The 14,855-nt window shown below is 42.4% G+C and overlaps 1 protein-coding gene across 2 annotated transcripts in view; it reads left to right on the top strand.

Moving 5' to 3' along the window:
- The window catches only part of LOC146582581 (ATP-binding cassette sub-family C member 5), a 35,049-nt gene that overhangs the window by 14,116 nt on the left and 6,078 nt on the right, over nucleotides 1-14,855 (top strand). For both annotated transcript variants that reach the window (XM_085244965.1, XM_085244958.1), the window contains 11 exons: nucleotides 2-73; nucleotides 276-400; nucleotides 493-565; nucleotides 719-922; nucleotides 1,172-1,297; nucleotides 1,615-1,726; nucleotides 1,823-2,007; nucleotides 2,392-2,538; nucleotides 3,393-3,522; nucleotides 3,853-4,006; nucleotides 14,600-14,728. In XM_085244965.1, the coding sequence (XP_085101091.1) occupies nucleotides 2-73; nucleotides 276-400; nucleotides 493-565; nucleotides 719-922; nucleotides 1,172-1,297; nucleotides 1,615-1,726; nucleotides 1,823-2,007; nucleotides 2,392-2,538; nucleotides 3,393-3,522; nucleotides 3,853-4,006; nucleotides 14,600-14,728 (1,457 nt within the window). The remainder of the gene's footprint in view (nucleotide 1; nucleotides 74-275; nucleotides 401-492; nucleotides 566-718; nucleotides 923-1,171; nucleotides 1,298-1,614; nucleotides 1,727-1,822; nucleotides 2,008-2,391; nucleotides 2,539-3,392; nucleotides 3,523-3,852; nucleotides 4,007-14,599; nucleotides 14,729-14,855) is intronic.

The following is a 14,855-nucleotide window of genomic DNA, read 5'->3' as shown; positions in this document are numbered from 1 at the left end:
GGGGTCGCTGGTTGGAATCTGTGGAGGTGTCGGGAGTGGAAAGAGCTCTCTTCTGTCTGCTCTGCTGGGACAGGTGAGATTCGAGTGAATGCACAACTAGATGCTCACTTTAGATTTCCTCTTCAGATAACCCAGAATAACTCATGAATAACAACAAGGACAGCTTTTCTTGCTGAAGTTTTCAGTCACACACAATGTCACAGTATAACCTGCAATCTGAAAAGGACTTTTTCAACTGTTTTCTCTGCTCCCTACCTTCTGCCTTTGTGTTTTAGATGACTCTGTTAGAAGGAAAAGTTGCTGTCAGCGGTGGCTTCGCATATGTGTCCCAACAAGCCTGGATCCTAAATGATTCTCTCAAGGAAAATATCTTGTTTGGAAATAAGTATAACCCAGACAAGTAAGAATAAGTACTGTATAACCGTGTTATAAGTAAAAAAGCGCTAAACCTGCAAATTTATCCCTAACTTTGCATATTTGTTTCGACATTAGATACAGTGCAGTGCTGGAGGCGTGCTGTTTACTCCCAGACATTGCAGAGCTCCCATATGGAGACATGACAGAGGTATCTGTTGCTTCTTTTTAACAAAATGTCAGCTCCGAAAACATCGATTTCTCAAATATCATGCCCAGCAGTTTCATTTTATGCAATAAATTTAATTCAGCCTCAGCACGAGGAGAGTTTTGTGCAAAATGTATTTTTATTTTCTCTTTTTAGATTGGCGAGAGGGGTGCCAACCTGAGTGGAGGGCAGCGTCAGCGAGTGAGCCTGGCGCGTGCACTCTACAGTGAGCGGCCCATTCTTCTCCTGGATGACCCTCTCAGTGCTGTTGATGCCTGTGTGGGCTCCCATATCTTCAGTAAAGCCATTCGGGGGGCCGCTAAAGGCAAAACCATACTCTTTGTAACGCATCAGCTGCAGGTAACTATCACCTGTGAAATTCCAATAATTTCCATCAACATCCTTTTGCAGTTTCTGCTCTTTTAGAATATTTCAGTCCTTTCTGTCGAACTGAGTCTTTCTTGCTTTTTCAACCATGAGAAATGTTGCCTCTTTGCTGGAAAAGCTCCTGCGATCAATTAATAAAAAGTTTAAACCTTCAAAAATCCACAGAATGTCTGCAAAATTAATATCTTGCTCTTTTGCCTCTTTCATGCACTTATCTTTTAGTATCTTCCTGAGTGCGATGTTGTTATTCTGATGAAGGACGGCCAGATTGCTGAGCACGGTACCCATGTGCAGCTAATTGGTAAAGACCGCAACTATGCCATGCTATTCAACAGCATGCAACAGGAGGTAAGGCCAGGGGCGCACGAGGAGCAAAGCCAACTCTTTTGAATAAGGCATCTTTGCCCTCACGACACAATAAAACTGAACATTACAAGCTGAATAATTCATAAGCCCAGAAAGGCAGGCCCTGTAGCAAGGAAATGTTAATGCATACAAAGGCTTTTATTATTTATGTGTGCAGTGATTTACTGGTGAGCTGCTAAAGACCATGTCACCGATATCTCTGTTTTAATAATGTCCACAATGCCATTGCTATGGCCGTTGTGATTTCTGCTGGTGACATGTGTCAAAACTCTTCCCCCACTCCCCTTTTTTACTCTCAGAATCTGGTGAAAGAGAAACTAAAAAACAAAGAGCAGAGGGTAGGTGGAAATAAGGCTGACAGTGCCACTGATGTTGCCGAGGTCAGCCCAAAGATGGAAAGCAAGAAAGGAGGTGAGAAACTCTGCCCGTTTTCATGCTTCTCATGTAAATCGCTGTTTTCCATGAGAATGGTTCATAAGTAACTTCTTTTCTGGCTTTTATATTTAGAACCATTGATGAAAGCTGAAGAGAAAGGCTCTGGTTCAGTCCCGTGGTCTGTTTACGGAGCCTACATCAAAGCAGCGGGAGGCCCAGTAGTCTTCGTCATCAACATCTTCTTCTTTGTTTCCACCACAGGCAGCCTAGCTTTCAGTAACTGGTGGCTGAGCCACTGGATCAGACAGGGCAGCGGGGTGAGTGTAGATGACTCTAGTTTTCTATAATACAGGATTCTCAGTGGTGTGTGTTTGACTCCCAAAAGAAAAATAACTACTGTGTTTGGATGAGTGTGGCAGCCGACTGAGCATTAATCTGGATGTGCATGATTAAAAAAGTAACAGCACCTTGGTAAACTTAATTAAAAACAAGAGTGAGCAGTAAAGAAACAGATGTGCAGCTAAGCAGTTGGTGGCTGCTGTTGAGAAATGTGCTTGGAATGGCAAACACCACCCAACGGACTGATTTTCATGCCTTTTTTTGTGATCCAAAGTGTGCTTTTCTCAATTTCATTAGAGACCAAATGGGGAAAGAAAGATTTTTTTTGTCAGCCTGTAATTTGTTGCTCCATCTGCCCTCAGAACACATCATTAATCTCGGTGAATGAAACAATAGCGAGCAACAGCATGAGACTCAACCCTCATATTCGGTACTATTCAACTGTTTACATCATCTCCATGGGAGCTGTGTTGTTGCTGAAGACAATCAGAGGGTTGGTGTTTGTGAAGGTAAGCCCCTTTCTTTCACGTTTGTCCTCTTAACCACTGATGAACTTTAAAATTGAGTAGAATGTGTACCTTATATCCAGACAGCGCTCCTGCTTGAACGTCTACACTGTCATTTGTTCATGCTCTTATGGATCCAGTGCTTGCAGGACAAGTCAGTTTATCTGTCCACTGTCCTGTCTCACAACTCATACAGTGGCTGCATGCATATCAGTCTGTTTCTTTATGAGAAACGGAGACAAAGAAGCAGAGAGAAAGAGCGTGTGAGTGTGCGTCTGTGTGTGTGCGTGCACGCTCGTGTATTTCAGCATCCCCTCGAGTGTGCATCCTCGTTTTCAAGCTAACCCATCCTGACACTGCACTGCAGAGGTTAGATCCCCACGTTAATGTGTGCCACTTAAAATTGCTAATTTTTCAAAGATGGCTAATCTTTTTTTTACCTCTAGCTGTGATGAGATCTTTGTGAGTGTTAAATATTCCATTAATAGAATTAATTTGTTCTCTGCTGCCACATGTAATTTCTGTCCAATTGTTGAAATGTCTCATGCGCAGTAGGTCATGACCTTTTATGTCAGCCTCCCGGAAACTCATCATAAATGAAGATTTGACAGCACTACTCTGTGCATGACAGCTACCCACCACTGTGCACATGCATAGCATATGTAGCATTTATAACACTCGGGCAACATATGTGTTCCACTGTACCCGCTGTGCTTTGAGGTTTAAAACTGTGTCGACTAACAGACAATTTCACTCCAACTGTCTGTTTATCCAAGCAATGAATGTGTCCATACGGTTGTTGTTTACACGTGTCAGGTCTCGTGTTCAAGCACAACATGTGTTGTCTGTGTTGACAGTGCACCGTGAAGGCTGCCTCCGTGCTCCACGACAAGCTGTTCAGCCGGATCCTCCATTGCCCTATGCACTTTTTTGATACAACACCCCTGGGTCGTATCCTGACCCGCTTCTCTAGGGACATGGACGAGGGTGAGTCTTGATTTGTCTTGACTGTGAACCTTTCCCCCAGGAGACCTTTCAGTCAGTGAAGTCACCCTGGTTGACAAGGTGTAGTGCAAAGACACAGTGTGATTTGACATGGAGCGTTTTCCCTAGTGAGTGGCTCTCTGTTATGCACTTCACTGGTGTCTTTGCTTGACATGTTGATTTGTGAGCTGTTGTTTCTTTGGGTGGTTGGGTTTAATATTTTCGCAGACTCTGCTGTTTTTTTGCCGCTCATAGATTTTCCCCTGACAAAAGACACTTAGTGGGACCTAGAGAGACTCTACACAGTGCATCTGATGTACTTTATCTCCACAGTGGATGTGCGTCTCACCATGCAAGCTGAGATGCTCCTGCAGAACCTGTCCCTGGTGCTGCTTTGCTTGGGAATGGTGGGCATTGTCTTCCCCTGGTTCCTCATTTCAGTCCTGCCTCTGGGAGGCTTTCTCTACATTGTCAATCGTCTTTCCAGGTCAGACATTCAACACTCTCGTCCTAATCTTGGCTTTTGTTATTTTTTCCAAGACTATAATGCAGACAATGTACGATGGTCAGCTCCATACTGTGAAATTGCTCCATACAGACAAAATGACTTAAGCTTTTTATGAAAAGCAATAAATTTCACTGTAACTAATATTGAACCCCAAGTACCCCATGATGCATCCATCTGGGTTTGGATAAATGCGTGACGATTAACAATGTGTCTGTGAATGCAGTTGTGATCATGGCTTTGAAACTCAACTTGGGATTCAGCGTTGACTAGCTAACTTGATAGATAGTTAGGTTTATAACATGAGTTAACTAGTAGAACAGCTTGGGAGCACAGTGGTGCATTGGCTGCCAAGCAAGACGATTCTCTGCTTGTCATTTTAATTCGTCATTCTAAAGTGGCTGTCGGCGTAACCTCTCACCCAGTATCTGGTGTATGCTTCCATGGATGAATGAAGTGTGCCAACATGATTGAGCTGAGCCAAGGGTAAAGAGCCTTCATGTGACTTTATTTTAGTCTAAAACTTAAAAAATCAAGAGTAAAACCTCTATAATTTATCCAGTTTTTAGTAAAAGAGCTGTTTTCTATGATAGATATGGACATAATGGAAATTCTGAAAATTCAAGTAGCTAATACTGTATGGTCCCTCAAATTATTGACCCCAGAATATCCACTTTTGAAAGATTGTATCAACTATGTGCTAAAAGTGTGATTTGTGTACACTAAAAACATGCTCCACATGCAGGCATACCAAGAGTCATGATCACACAGTTTCTCCATTTTTCCTGCCTTCATAAGTTTACAAAAGTTACGGGTCCGCTAGTCTCTTGGTGGTTCATCCCACCACACAGATGCTTAAAGTCTTTTTTTTTTCAAAGCAAGCGTAACTGACAAGGAGATACCGTCATGCAATGCAAAGTAATTGGAGAGCAGTAAGTTGCTTTCCCCTATGAGTTGTATTTTTAACTGACAGCTGCCTCTTATTTTCTCTACATGGAGTTGATAAGAGTGAAGTGCATGCAGTAAAGGTGAGGCTTAACACACAGAGCTAACACAGGCAAAAAGCCCACCGTAGATCGTCAAAGTTAGGGTGATAAGTCACTCACTAATCAGAACACCTGCATTTTTGTTTTCTTTTGTTTAGTTCTCCTCTCGTTTAGTTCTGGTCCACAGATTGAAACAATACCCTTCATTTTTAGTGTCTCTCATTTTAAAATTCAAAGTTTTAAGAGAGACACTTTTCTAAAGTCCAGCCTTTATCTGACAGCCAATTTTAGTACAAGATGGCGCCAGTATGTTCGGCTCGCCGTCACTCCTCCTCCTGTTTTTTGGTTTTTTGTTTGCTGTTCTTTGCCTTAACTGTGGAAATCAACTCGCTCCGGACTTATGACCGGCAAACTCTCTTTATTATTCGAGACTCAGCAGTGTCAGCACCTTTGTCCTCTGTCTTTGATGGACAAACAAGCGGTGTGCCTCCACTGTTCGATGGTATTCCACCTTACCTACGTCGCACCTGGTTCCTCCCTCCCAAGCTACACCGGAAAAAACGTTGGAGAAGACGAGGGAAGCGAAGTGGTCTCCTGGCTCGCACAAAGGCATTTCTATCACTCTCCTGCCTGGCTGATCCTCCCCTCGCTCAGATGGGTTTCTGCTACTCTGCTGCGGTGAGGGGCTCACTCCAGCCCAGAGGACCCTGGGTGAAAACCGTCTCTCAAACTCCGCCTGCTGTTGCTCCGGCTTTACCGGTAGGCCCGCTTCTTGGCCCGCGCCTCCCTCGGTCATCTGGCTCACTCCTCGCCATGCCGGCGGCGGCGTTCTCCTCTGGTAGGCGACTCTCTGCCATCTCCGGCCCACGCCTGGTGTTTGCTCCCTTCCTGCGTGACTCTCCGGGTCCGTCGCTCGCTGTTTCCGTTCCGGGTCCTCAGTCATCGGCTCTCCTACAGCCACGGATCCGCAGATTTGGTGCTACAAACTCTAACCTACGCCCACTCACCCGCATATCAACCCCGATGACAGCTACTGATCTCACCTTATCTATGGCTTTGATCAACACTCGATCCCTCTCCAATAAGACGTTTCTGCTCAAGGATTTTTTCTCTTCTTACGACTTGGATTTTATGTTCCTGACGGAGACCTGGTTACGCGCTGGTGAGACTGTGGCTTTCTCTGAGCTTCTTCCTCCAGGCTGTTGTTTTTTAAACACTCCCAGGTCCTCTGGCAAAGGCGGAGGCCTCGCCTGTGTTTTTAAATCTGTTTATGACTGCCATCAGATTTCTTTTTCCTCTTTTTCCAGCTTTGAACTACAGCTTTTTAAACTAAACTCATCCACTCCGTTACTGATTGCAGTGGTATATCGTCCTACCAAATTTAACAAGGACTTTATCAGTGAGTTTGGGGAATTCCTTTCAGGGCTTTCAGTAGATTTCGATCATTTTCTTATTGTTGGTGACCTGAATATTCATGTGTGCTGTCCATCTAAACCCCTGGTTAGAGACTTTGTTTCACTGTTGGATTCCTTCAACCTTACTCAGTGTGTGTCTGGCTCCACACATGAGAAGGGTCACACTTTGGACCTTGTCATGTCTCACGGCTTGGGTATCCACATCTCTGAAATTTGTGAGAGTGCGTGTATCTCCGGTCATTTTCCTGTTCTATTTTCTGCCACTGCACATTGTTCTGATGCTGCAGTTAAATCTCCTTCACGCCGTCACCGGATCATCAATACCCATGTACCATCTCAGTTTTCTGCTGCTTTTAGCAACTCTGAGCTCTCCACGGTGGACTGGATTGATTCCTTGTGTGCAGAAGATTTAACTGCTCTTTTCAACTCAACATGTACTTCTATTTTGGACCTCATCGCTCCCCTAAAAACACTCCGTCCCAAAGCTCACGCTGAACCCTGGATTACAGACTCTGTTCGTGCTCTCAGGCGCACCTGTAGGTGTGCTGAGAGAAAATGGAAAAAGGACAAGCTGCACATTTCTTTTAATATCCTCAAAGACTCTCTTTCAACCTATCAGAAAGCCGTTAAAGAGGCCAAGTCCTCCTACATATCAAACCTGGTTAGCAGTAGTGTCCATAAACCTCAGACTCTGTTTCGTGTTTTAAATTCCATTGTAAATCCTTACACATCCACCAGCCTCACACCTTCTGCCACCCTCTGTAATGACTTTCTAAAGTTCTTTGTAAACAAGATTTCCTCCCTGCAGTCTGTCATTCCATCTCCACCTTCCAATCCCTGTGTTTTGTCTTTGTGCCATTCTGCCTTTAATCAGTTCGAACCAATCTCTCTCTCTCAGCTGCATGAAATAGTCTGCAAGGTTAAGACTACCAACTGTTCCACCGATGCTATCCCCTCTCGGCTTCTGAAGCAGGTTCTGGACTCAGTCGGACCTTTCCTTCTGGTCCTGATCAATGCCTGCCTCAGTTCTGGTTGTTTTCCAACACCCTTCAAGCACGCTGTTGTTCAACCTCTCCTTAAAAAGCCTAATCTAGATCCATCCCTACTCTCTAACTATAGGCCCATTTCCAACCTCCCTTTTCTGTCTAAAGTACTGGAACGAGCCGCCCTCACGCAGCTCCAGCTATTTCTTGACAACAACAATCTCTATGAGAAGTTCCAGTCTGGTTTTAGAGCTCGGCATAGCACAGAAACCGCCCTTCTGAGAGTTTTTAATGATTTGCTTTTAACTGTTGACTCTGGTTGTGCTGCTGTCTTAGTAACCCTGGACCTGACAGCAGCCTTCGACACTGTAGATCACAACATACTGCTAGCCCGCCTTCAACATTGTGTCGGTTTAAAGGGCACTGTCTTAAAGTTTTTCCAGTCCTATTTGAATAATAGGAGTTTTTCTGTTCACCTTGGTGAACTGTCATCTCCCAGAGCTCCTTTAACCTGTGGCGTACCTCAGGGGTCCATACTAGGCCCCCTGTTGTTTATTCTGTACTTGCTCCCTCTGGGCGATGTGCTCCGTAAACATAATGTGTCCTTCCACATCTTTGCCGATGATATTCAGATCTACCTCCCTCTGAGGTTGAACTGCAATGTTTCTTTGCAGCCGCTACTCTCCTGCTTGTCTGACATTAAGACTTGGATGACTCTTAACTTCTTACACCTTAATGAAAGCAAAACTGAAGTCATTGTGTTTGGGCTTCCTAAAGATCCCAACTTCTCTCTTGACTTTTTGGGACCCCTAACCTCCGATTGCACTTCTTCCATTAAGAGTCTTGGTGTTATTTTTCAGAGGTGTGGACTCGAGTCACATGACTTGGACTCGAGTCAGACTCGAGTCATTAATTTTATGACTTTAGACTTGACTTGAAAAAATGTTCTAAGACTTGTGACTTGACTTGGACTTTTACACCAATGACTTGGGACTTGAATTGGACTTGAACCGGTTTACTTGAAAAGACTTGATATTTTACCCCAAATATAAAATTTAACATGCATATTATATAGAGATTGAAAATGTGACGTCATTCACGGGTAGAACCGCAAAGGATTCTGGGAACTCGTGGCAAGCGGTACTAGCGCACGCAGGCTTTCAATTAAAATCAGTTATACAGCGATAAAAAGAAACACAAAAATGTCAAGAAGCTGTTGTATTATTAACTGCAATAGCCGGTCGCATGACAGCCACGGGAAGCCGACGGGTAAAGAGATCGGTTGTTATCGGATTACATCGTTGAAGAGAAATTGTTCATGTTTCCGAAGTAACAAAGACGCGACGGATGGCCTGGATTGCAGCCATTCAAAGACCAAATATAACGTCCCAGAACACTCCAGCTCACAGGTAAGTCTGCTCCAAGCATTTACACAAAGGTCAGTCTGCTGTTGTAGTTAATGCGTCATTTTTCTTAACATAATTGGTGATATAGGTTACAAGCAAGTCTGGCGCTGAACAGAAATTGTCGCGCTATGCTCCTTTATTTATTGTGTTTATTGTGCATAAATAGTGAATTGTCCTGACACAATATTGCGTTTCGCTTCTGTTATTATGGTACATTGACAAAAACATATACTTTTATTCACAGGATAAAACAGGTTTTTTGTATCACTAATTGCCCAGTACGATTACAGCATACAATATTATTGTCACTGCTACATTTCTGTGATGCTACCAGAAATTATTTCCCCTACTAATTAATTACCATTGAGCTCAAAGGTCCTATTTATAAACGGTTAATGAATGTGTATTTATGACGACGATTTGTGAGACTGGTAAACTTATGATACGTACGATGGTCTTTCGTTCTACACGGTGCATTTCAAGGTCCTGCACCCATCCGTCGGTAAACTGTACCTGGGCTTGTTGCAGTGACCGGAAGTTACTAAACTTCATGAGTGTATGCACTCACTCCAAGAACCGTATAATTATAAATATGCATATAAATATGCTAAGATGAGATAGCTGACTTCATCTAACTAGCAAATGTTGTCCAGGCTACGTTGGTGATACAGTTTTTTTTAATGTGTATGATATTTTTGTCATGCGATTTTAAAGCTGGTCCTACAACCGCATCCAAGAATAACATGCAGCTTATCTCAGAACTGTCGGTGAAAACTATTCTTGGAGCTAAGTTTAATTGAGCTGCATTTTAAAGAGGTGCAATTTCACAATTTGTGTATATTTTCTAAGTTCACTATTTTGTCATGTGTTGAGAAAAACACAGATTTTAAAATTACATGGTCTAATATTTACATTTAGCATAACTGCAACATTATTTTTTCGTTTGTTTTTTTTAAAGACTCGAAAGGACTTGAAATTCAAAGTTTCAGACTTGTGACTTGACTCGGACTTTTACACCAGTGACTTGAGACTCGACTCTGACTTGCCTGACATTACTTGAGACTTGACTTGAGACTTGAGGATAAAGACTTGAGACTTACTTGAGACTTGCAAAACAATGACTTGGTCCCACCTCTGTTATTTTTGACAATGCTTTTAAACTTGATAAACAAATCAGCTCTGTAGTTAAGGGATCTTTTTATCATTTGCGGATTTTAGCCAAAGTCAAGTCTTACCTTTGCAGGAACGATCTAGAAAGAGTGGTCCATGCTTTTATTACTTCATGGCTAGACTACTGCAATTCCCTCTATGCTGGCCTAGATCGTTCCTGTCTACATCGCCTTCAACTGGTGCAGAACGCTGCCGCTCGCCTGTTGACCGGTTCAAAAAAAAGAGACCACATCACTCCGGTTCTCTGCTCTCTCCACTGGCTCCCAGTTGCCTTTAGGATTGATTTTAAAATCTTATTGCTGGCTTTTAAGGTTTTAAATGGCACTGCACCTTCTTACCTGTCAGAACTCCTTAGTACTTATCGCCCCAGGAGATCTTTGAGGTCAGCCGACCTGATGCTTTTAGATGTTCCCAGGTATAAATTAAAGACAAAGGGAGAGAGGGCGTTTGCTGTGGCTGCACCCAGACTGTGGAACAGTTTACCTCCTCACGTCAGACTCTCCAAAAGCCTAGAAACTTTTAAAACTGCTCTTAAAACTCACCTCTTTTCATTGGCTTTTAGAAAGGTTTAATTTATTTGTTTTATATATTTTTATTTTATTTTTATCAGCGAGGTGTTATTACAAAATTGTGTTCTATTGTATTTTTATCTGTATTTACTGTACAGCACTTTGGTCAGCCTTGGTTGTTTTTAAATGTGCTCTATAAATAAACTTGACTTGACTTGACTTGACTTGACAGCAGTGAAGAAAGCAAAGTTAAGCAGATTTTCTTTAAGCCTGATGGATGCTTCGATAAAGAAAATTAAATCCAGCTATAACAAGGACTGAGAAATTACTTGAGAATGGAGGAAAGCTGGTGATTCTCAAAGCCTTTTGGCTCTTTTCCTGTTTTGTTTTACTTTTCCCATTTTTGCACTGAGGGAATATGACACAGTGCACAAAGTTTAGGTTAGATATATCAAAATTTAAGACTTGCTCTTAGCATTTGTCATGTGGCTCAAGTTCTTGTACACAAACATACTCTTTGCCTTACGCTTAGTTTAGTCAGTTTGGATCTAATCACCCCAGTGGGGACCAAATATTGGAATGTTACTATACTTGTGGGGACCAGCAGACTTTATGGGGACAATATCCCATCCCTATGAATTTGAAGGCATTTGTGAGACTCAAAATGTGGTTTTAGTGTCAGGGTTACAATCAGGTTAGGGTTAGGCATTCATTTTTGATGGTTAGGGTTAGGGTGAGCCTTTAGGGAAAGCATTATGTCAATTAGATGTCCCCACTAAGATATGAAAACAGACCTGTGTGTGTGTTTGTTTGTTCCTTTTTAAAATGTGGCCATGCAGAGCTGGCAGATTGTGGGTTGCAGCTTTCTTGAGAACTGCTCGTCAAAACATCACGAGTGACTGAAGTAAAACCAAAAATGCATGAAAATAAATCAAACTGTCTACTCTTCTGTGTGTGAAATAGTTTGAAATTTAGACCCTTAGAGTGATGACATTTTGTAAAAGCTACATGTCTCTGTCATGTCTCCTTTTCAAAGGCCTTTTCAAAGACTTCAAAGGCCTCTTTGAGGCTTAAACGATTGAATAAGTTTTACAGATAGCTGTAGACACTCACTGTTGTACCACTCTCCTGACCTCCTCTGTGCAATTTGACAATGATTTGAACCAAAAATGTCAAATTTGGATTCCTCACTCCATAAGACCTTTTGTCACTCACTTTCAGTCCAGTTCTTGTGTAATTTAGCAAACCTCGGTGTTTCTCCCTGTTTGCCCTTTTTAAGAATGGCTTCTTGACAGCGAAGCCTCCACTGTGACCATTTCTGATGAGGCTTCGACAAACAGTAGATAAGCTGAAGGGACAGATGTATCTCTCAGGTCCTATGTCAAGCCTTTTCTGGCTTTTTTTCCTATTTATTAAGGACACAACTTTCATCTGCTGAAGATGATCCCCTGGCTTGCCATTTCTTTTGTCACATAACATAGCAAGCTGCAAATAACAACATATCAAAAGACAGAATATAAAATTGGTTCTATCGTTGATTGTCTGTTAGGTGTACACACAACACTGGTTCTTCCTTTGAGTTTGTTGCCTTTTTATGCGTGAATGATTCATAGGTCAACATATTCCTCTGAAGATGATCAGGTTCAAGAACTAGACTGAAAATGTGTGGAGTAAAAAAACAGCCAAAGATAAACTTTGAAAGGCTTTCAGAAAGCCTGGAAAACTATTGCTTAAGACATTCTTCCCATACACGAATATGAGCAGGGATCATTCAGTCTGGGTGAAAGTCTGGTACAAGTCTTGAGAACTGCTAATCCAAAAATATTTAACTCACTACTGCACTTACTGGGGCGATCGTGGCTCAAGAGTTGGGCCTTCGTCTTGTAATCGGAAGGTTGCCGGTTCGAGCCCCGGCTCGGACAGTCTCGGTCGTTGTGTCCTTGGGCGAGGCACTTCACCCGTTGCCTACTGGTGGTGGTCAGAGGGGCCGGTGGCGCCAGTGTCCGGCAGCCTCGCCTCTGTCAGTGCGCCCCAGGGTGGCTGTGGCTACAGTGTAGCTGCCATCACCAGTGTGTGGATGGGTGGATGATTGTGTAAAGTGCTTTGGGGTCCTTAGGACCAAGTAAAGCGCTATACAAATACTGACCATTTGCCATTATTCAGACTGAGAACTTTTATTGTCATTGTACAGTTGCTTGCACAAAGAAATTATGTAACAAGACCACAAGGTGCAAAAGTAAAAGACAAACACAAACAAGCCGCCAGTTAAAATCTTCTCCACTTATTTAAAACATGCTCTAATCAGTAGTGTTTAATATGGAGTCACTTTGGACCACAGAGAGAGACTGCTAAAGGTAAATACCATGGAAAGAAGTACTGTGATAATCTTTATCTGAACTGATCTGTTCCATAGTAAATTTTGCAAATGCACCTAGTCATTTTATATAATTTTTTCAGCAGTTGTGCAATATAGGTGAAACCACAGAGGGAAACAACAGCTCGCCGGAGTCTCGGGAAATAACCAGAGCATATTGTTATTTCCTCTATCAGTGAGCTCAAGAAGCTCACGAGTCTCTGTGTTATTGCTGCTCCGATGTGAAATCTGAAAGCACATTTCGATTTAAACACATAAAACTATGAGTGTTTTTGACTTTTAGACTTGTATCATAATGACAAATATAAGATAAACTGATATACAGTAGCTATGATTATGTTTGGAGGTGGATTTAGTTTCAGGGAGCTCAGACATTTAAAACTTTCCCTCCCAATCTCTGTATGTACCGCTTGATATTTTTAAACTGGAATTCTTGATTACTTTAATCAGACTTGACACCATTTTTGTCTCTCGAGTGATTAATAAATCACTAAGCATCTTCAGTCATCTTTAAAGAAACATTTTATTTATGGGTAGTGCAGGAATTAGTGATGAATTCTGAGTAAACAACAGAGACCCAGAAGGAAGAGATGATCCCCACCTGTCACTGGAAGGTAGTGATGACCCTTGGCAATGCTGTTGAACAGGACGAAATGCTGTATCTGACAAAGTCACGACATCCCGAGATATTTATGGATGTTACATCAACCTAGATCTCCCATTGATATTACCCACTTCTAAAGCAGCTTTTTATTGAATTCTGAGACGGAGCAGCCCAGGGCATAAACATGTTTGTCTGGATCACAGCCTCGAAGCGAGGAAGTGTCATGTTCCTTCCGTCTCTCTTCGCAGCTTTTTATGAGAAAACTGAATGATTCATAGGAGATGTGTAATTCCCATGTACTGTTCGTTCAGTCTTGGCATCTAAAAATAGGAAGACACCACACCTTTGTCAGTATAACTCTCTCCCCGACACTTTGTCTCGAATGGCGAGTCTGATGTCTGGCTGTCTGTGTGTATGAAACACTGCTCATAATGTTGCACAAGCATCAGATAGAGGGAAACGGTAGGGAAGTAAGAAAAACTGGTGCCATGTTTTGGACCATGTGCCGATCCGTCTCTGCCCGTCATTTCATCATGATTTGTCTGCAGCGCTCTTGGATCGTTAAAGCTGATGCGTTCTCCATTCCTTCACTCCTCACTTGTGTTTCGGTATTAACGTGTGAGGTCAGTTTTCCCTCCGAAATAGAGGCCAGTGCAAGTAAAGTAAAAATGTGGCTGAAAGCTGCACTGTCAATTTAACTGAAATATAACATACGTGCGTTGGTTGTCAAAACAAACATTACTCTCGTGTTTCATAAAATTGTCTCTTTTGCACGTACTCCGGCTCGTCTTTTGTGATTTCCAGTTGAATGTAATCCATTTGAACCATTTACCCCGCACATGCTAGAGCGCACTTTCTCACAATGCCTTACAATTTTCATTCAAATGAGACTAAGATGAGTGGAGGCTTTACAGTTCTGCAGTGTGCTGACTCATTAGGATTTTCATAACCATTTAGGGCTGCAAATCACAACATAAATGAGTTCTAATGTGTTTCTAATATATCTGCTTCTGTGATGTATACACAGTGGAAACGGCTCAGAGTAACATCAATACTGAGCTATGTATTTTAAATAAAAATGTGAATTTCATGGAAGTTCAATGTATGATTTTCATTGTTCACTTGCAGGGTACTGCTTCGTGAGCTAAAGCGCCTGGAGAATATCAGCCAATCGCCATTCACCTCTCACATCACCAGCAGCCTTCAAGGCCTCTCCACCATCCATGCCTATGGAAGAGGGCATGATTTCCTCCAAAGGTGAGTACAAGGCTAGCTATGGGCATCATTAAACTTTAATTTCATCTTATCTCTTCTTGTAGTTTTTGAGTTTGCTCCTCTGTTAGTAAACATACCAGAGCCCATACCAGAATATTTCCCCTCAGCA

The sequence above is a fragment of the Mchenga conophoros genome, linkage group LG2 (assembly GCF_057382185.1).
Source record: "Mchenga conophoros isolate Kocher_MC1m ecotype Shallow Benthic linkage group LG2, M_conophoros_male_GT1.1, whole genome shotgun sequence".
In the NCBI taxonomy this organism is placed as follows: domain Eukaryota; kingdom Metazoa; phylum Chordata; class Actinopteri; order Cichliformes; family Cichlidae; genus Mchenga; species Mchenga conophoros.
Note: the sequence above shows the minus strand (reverse complement) of the source record. Positions and strands in the feature narration are given on the sequence as shown.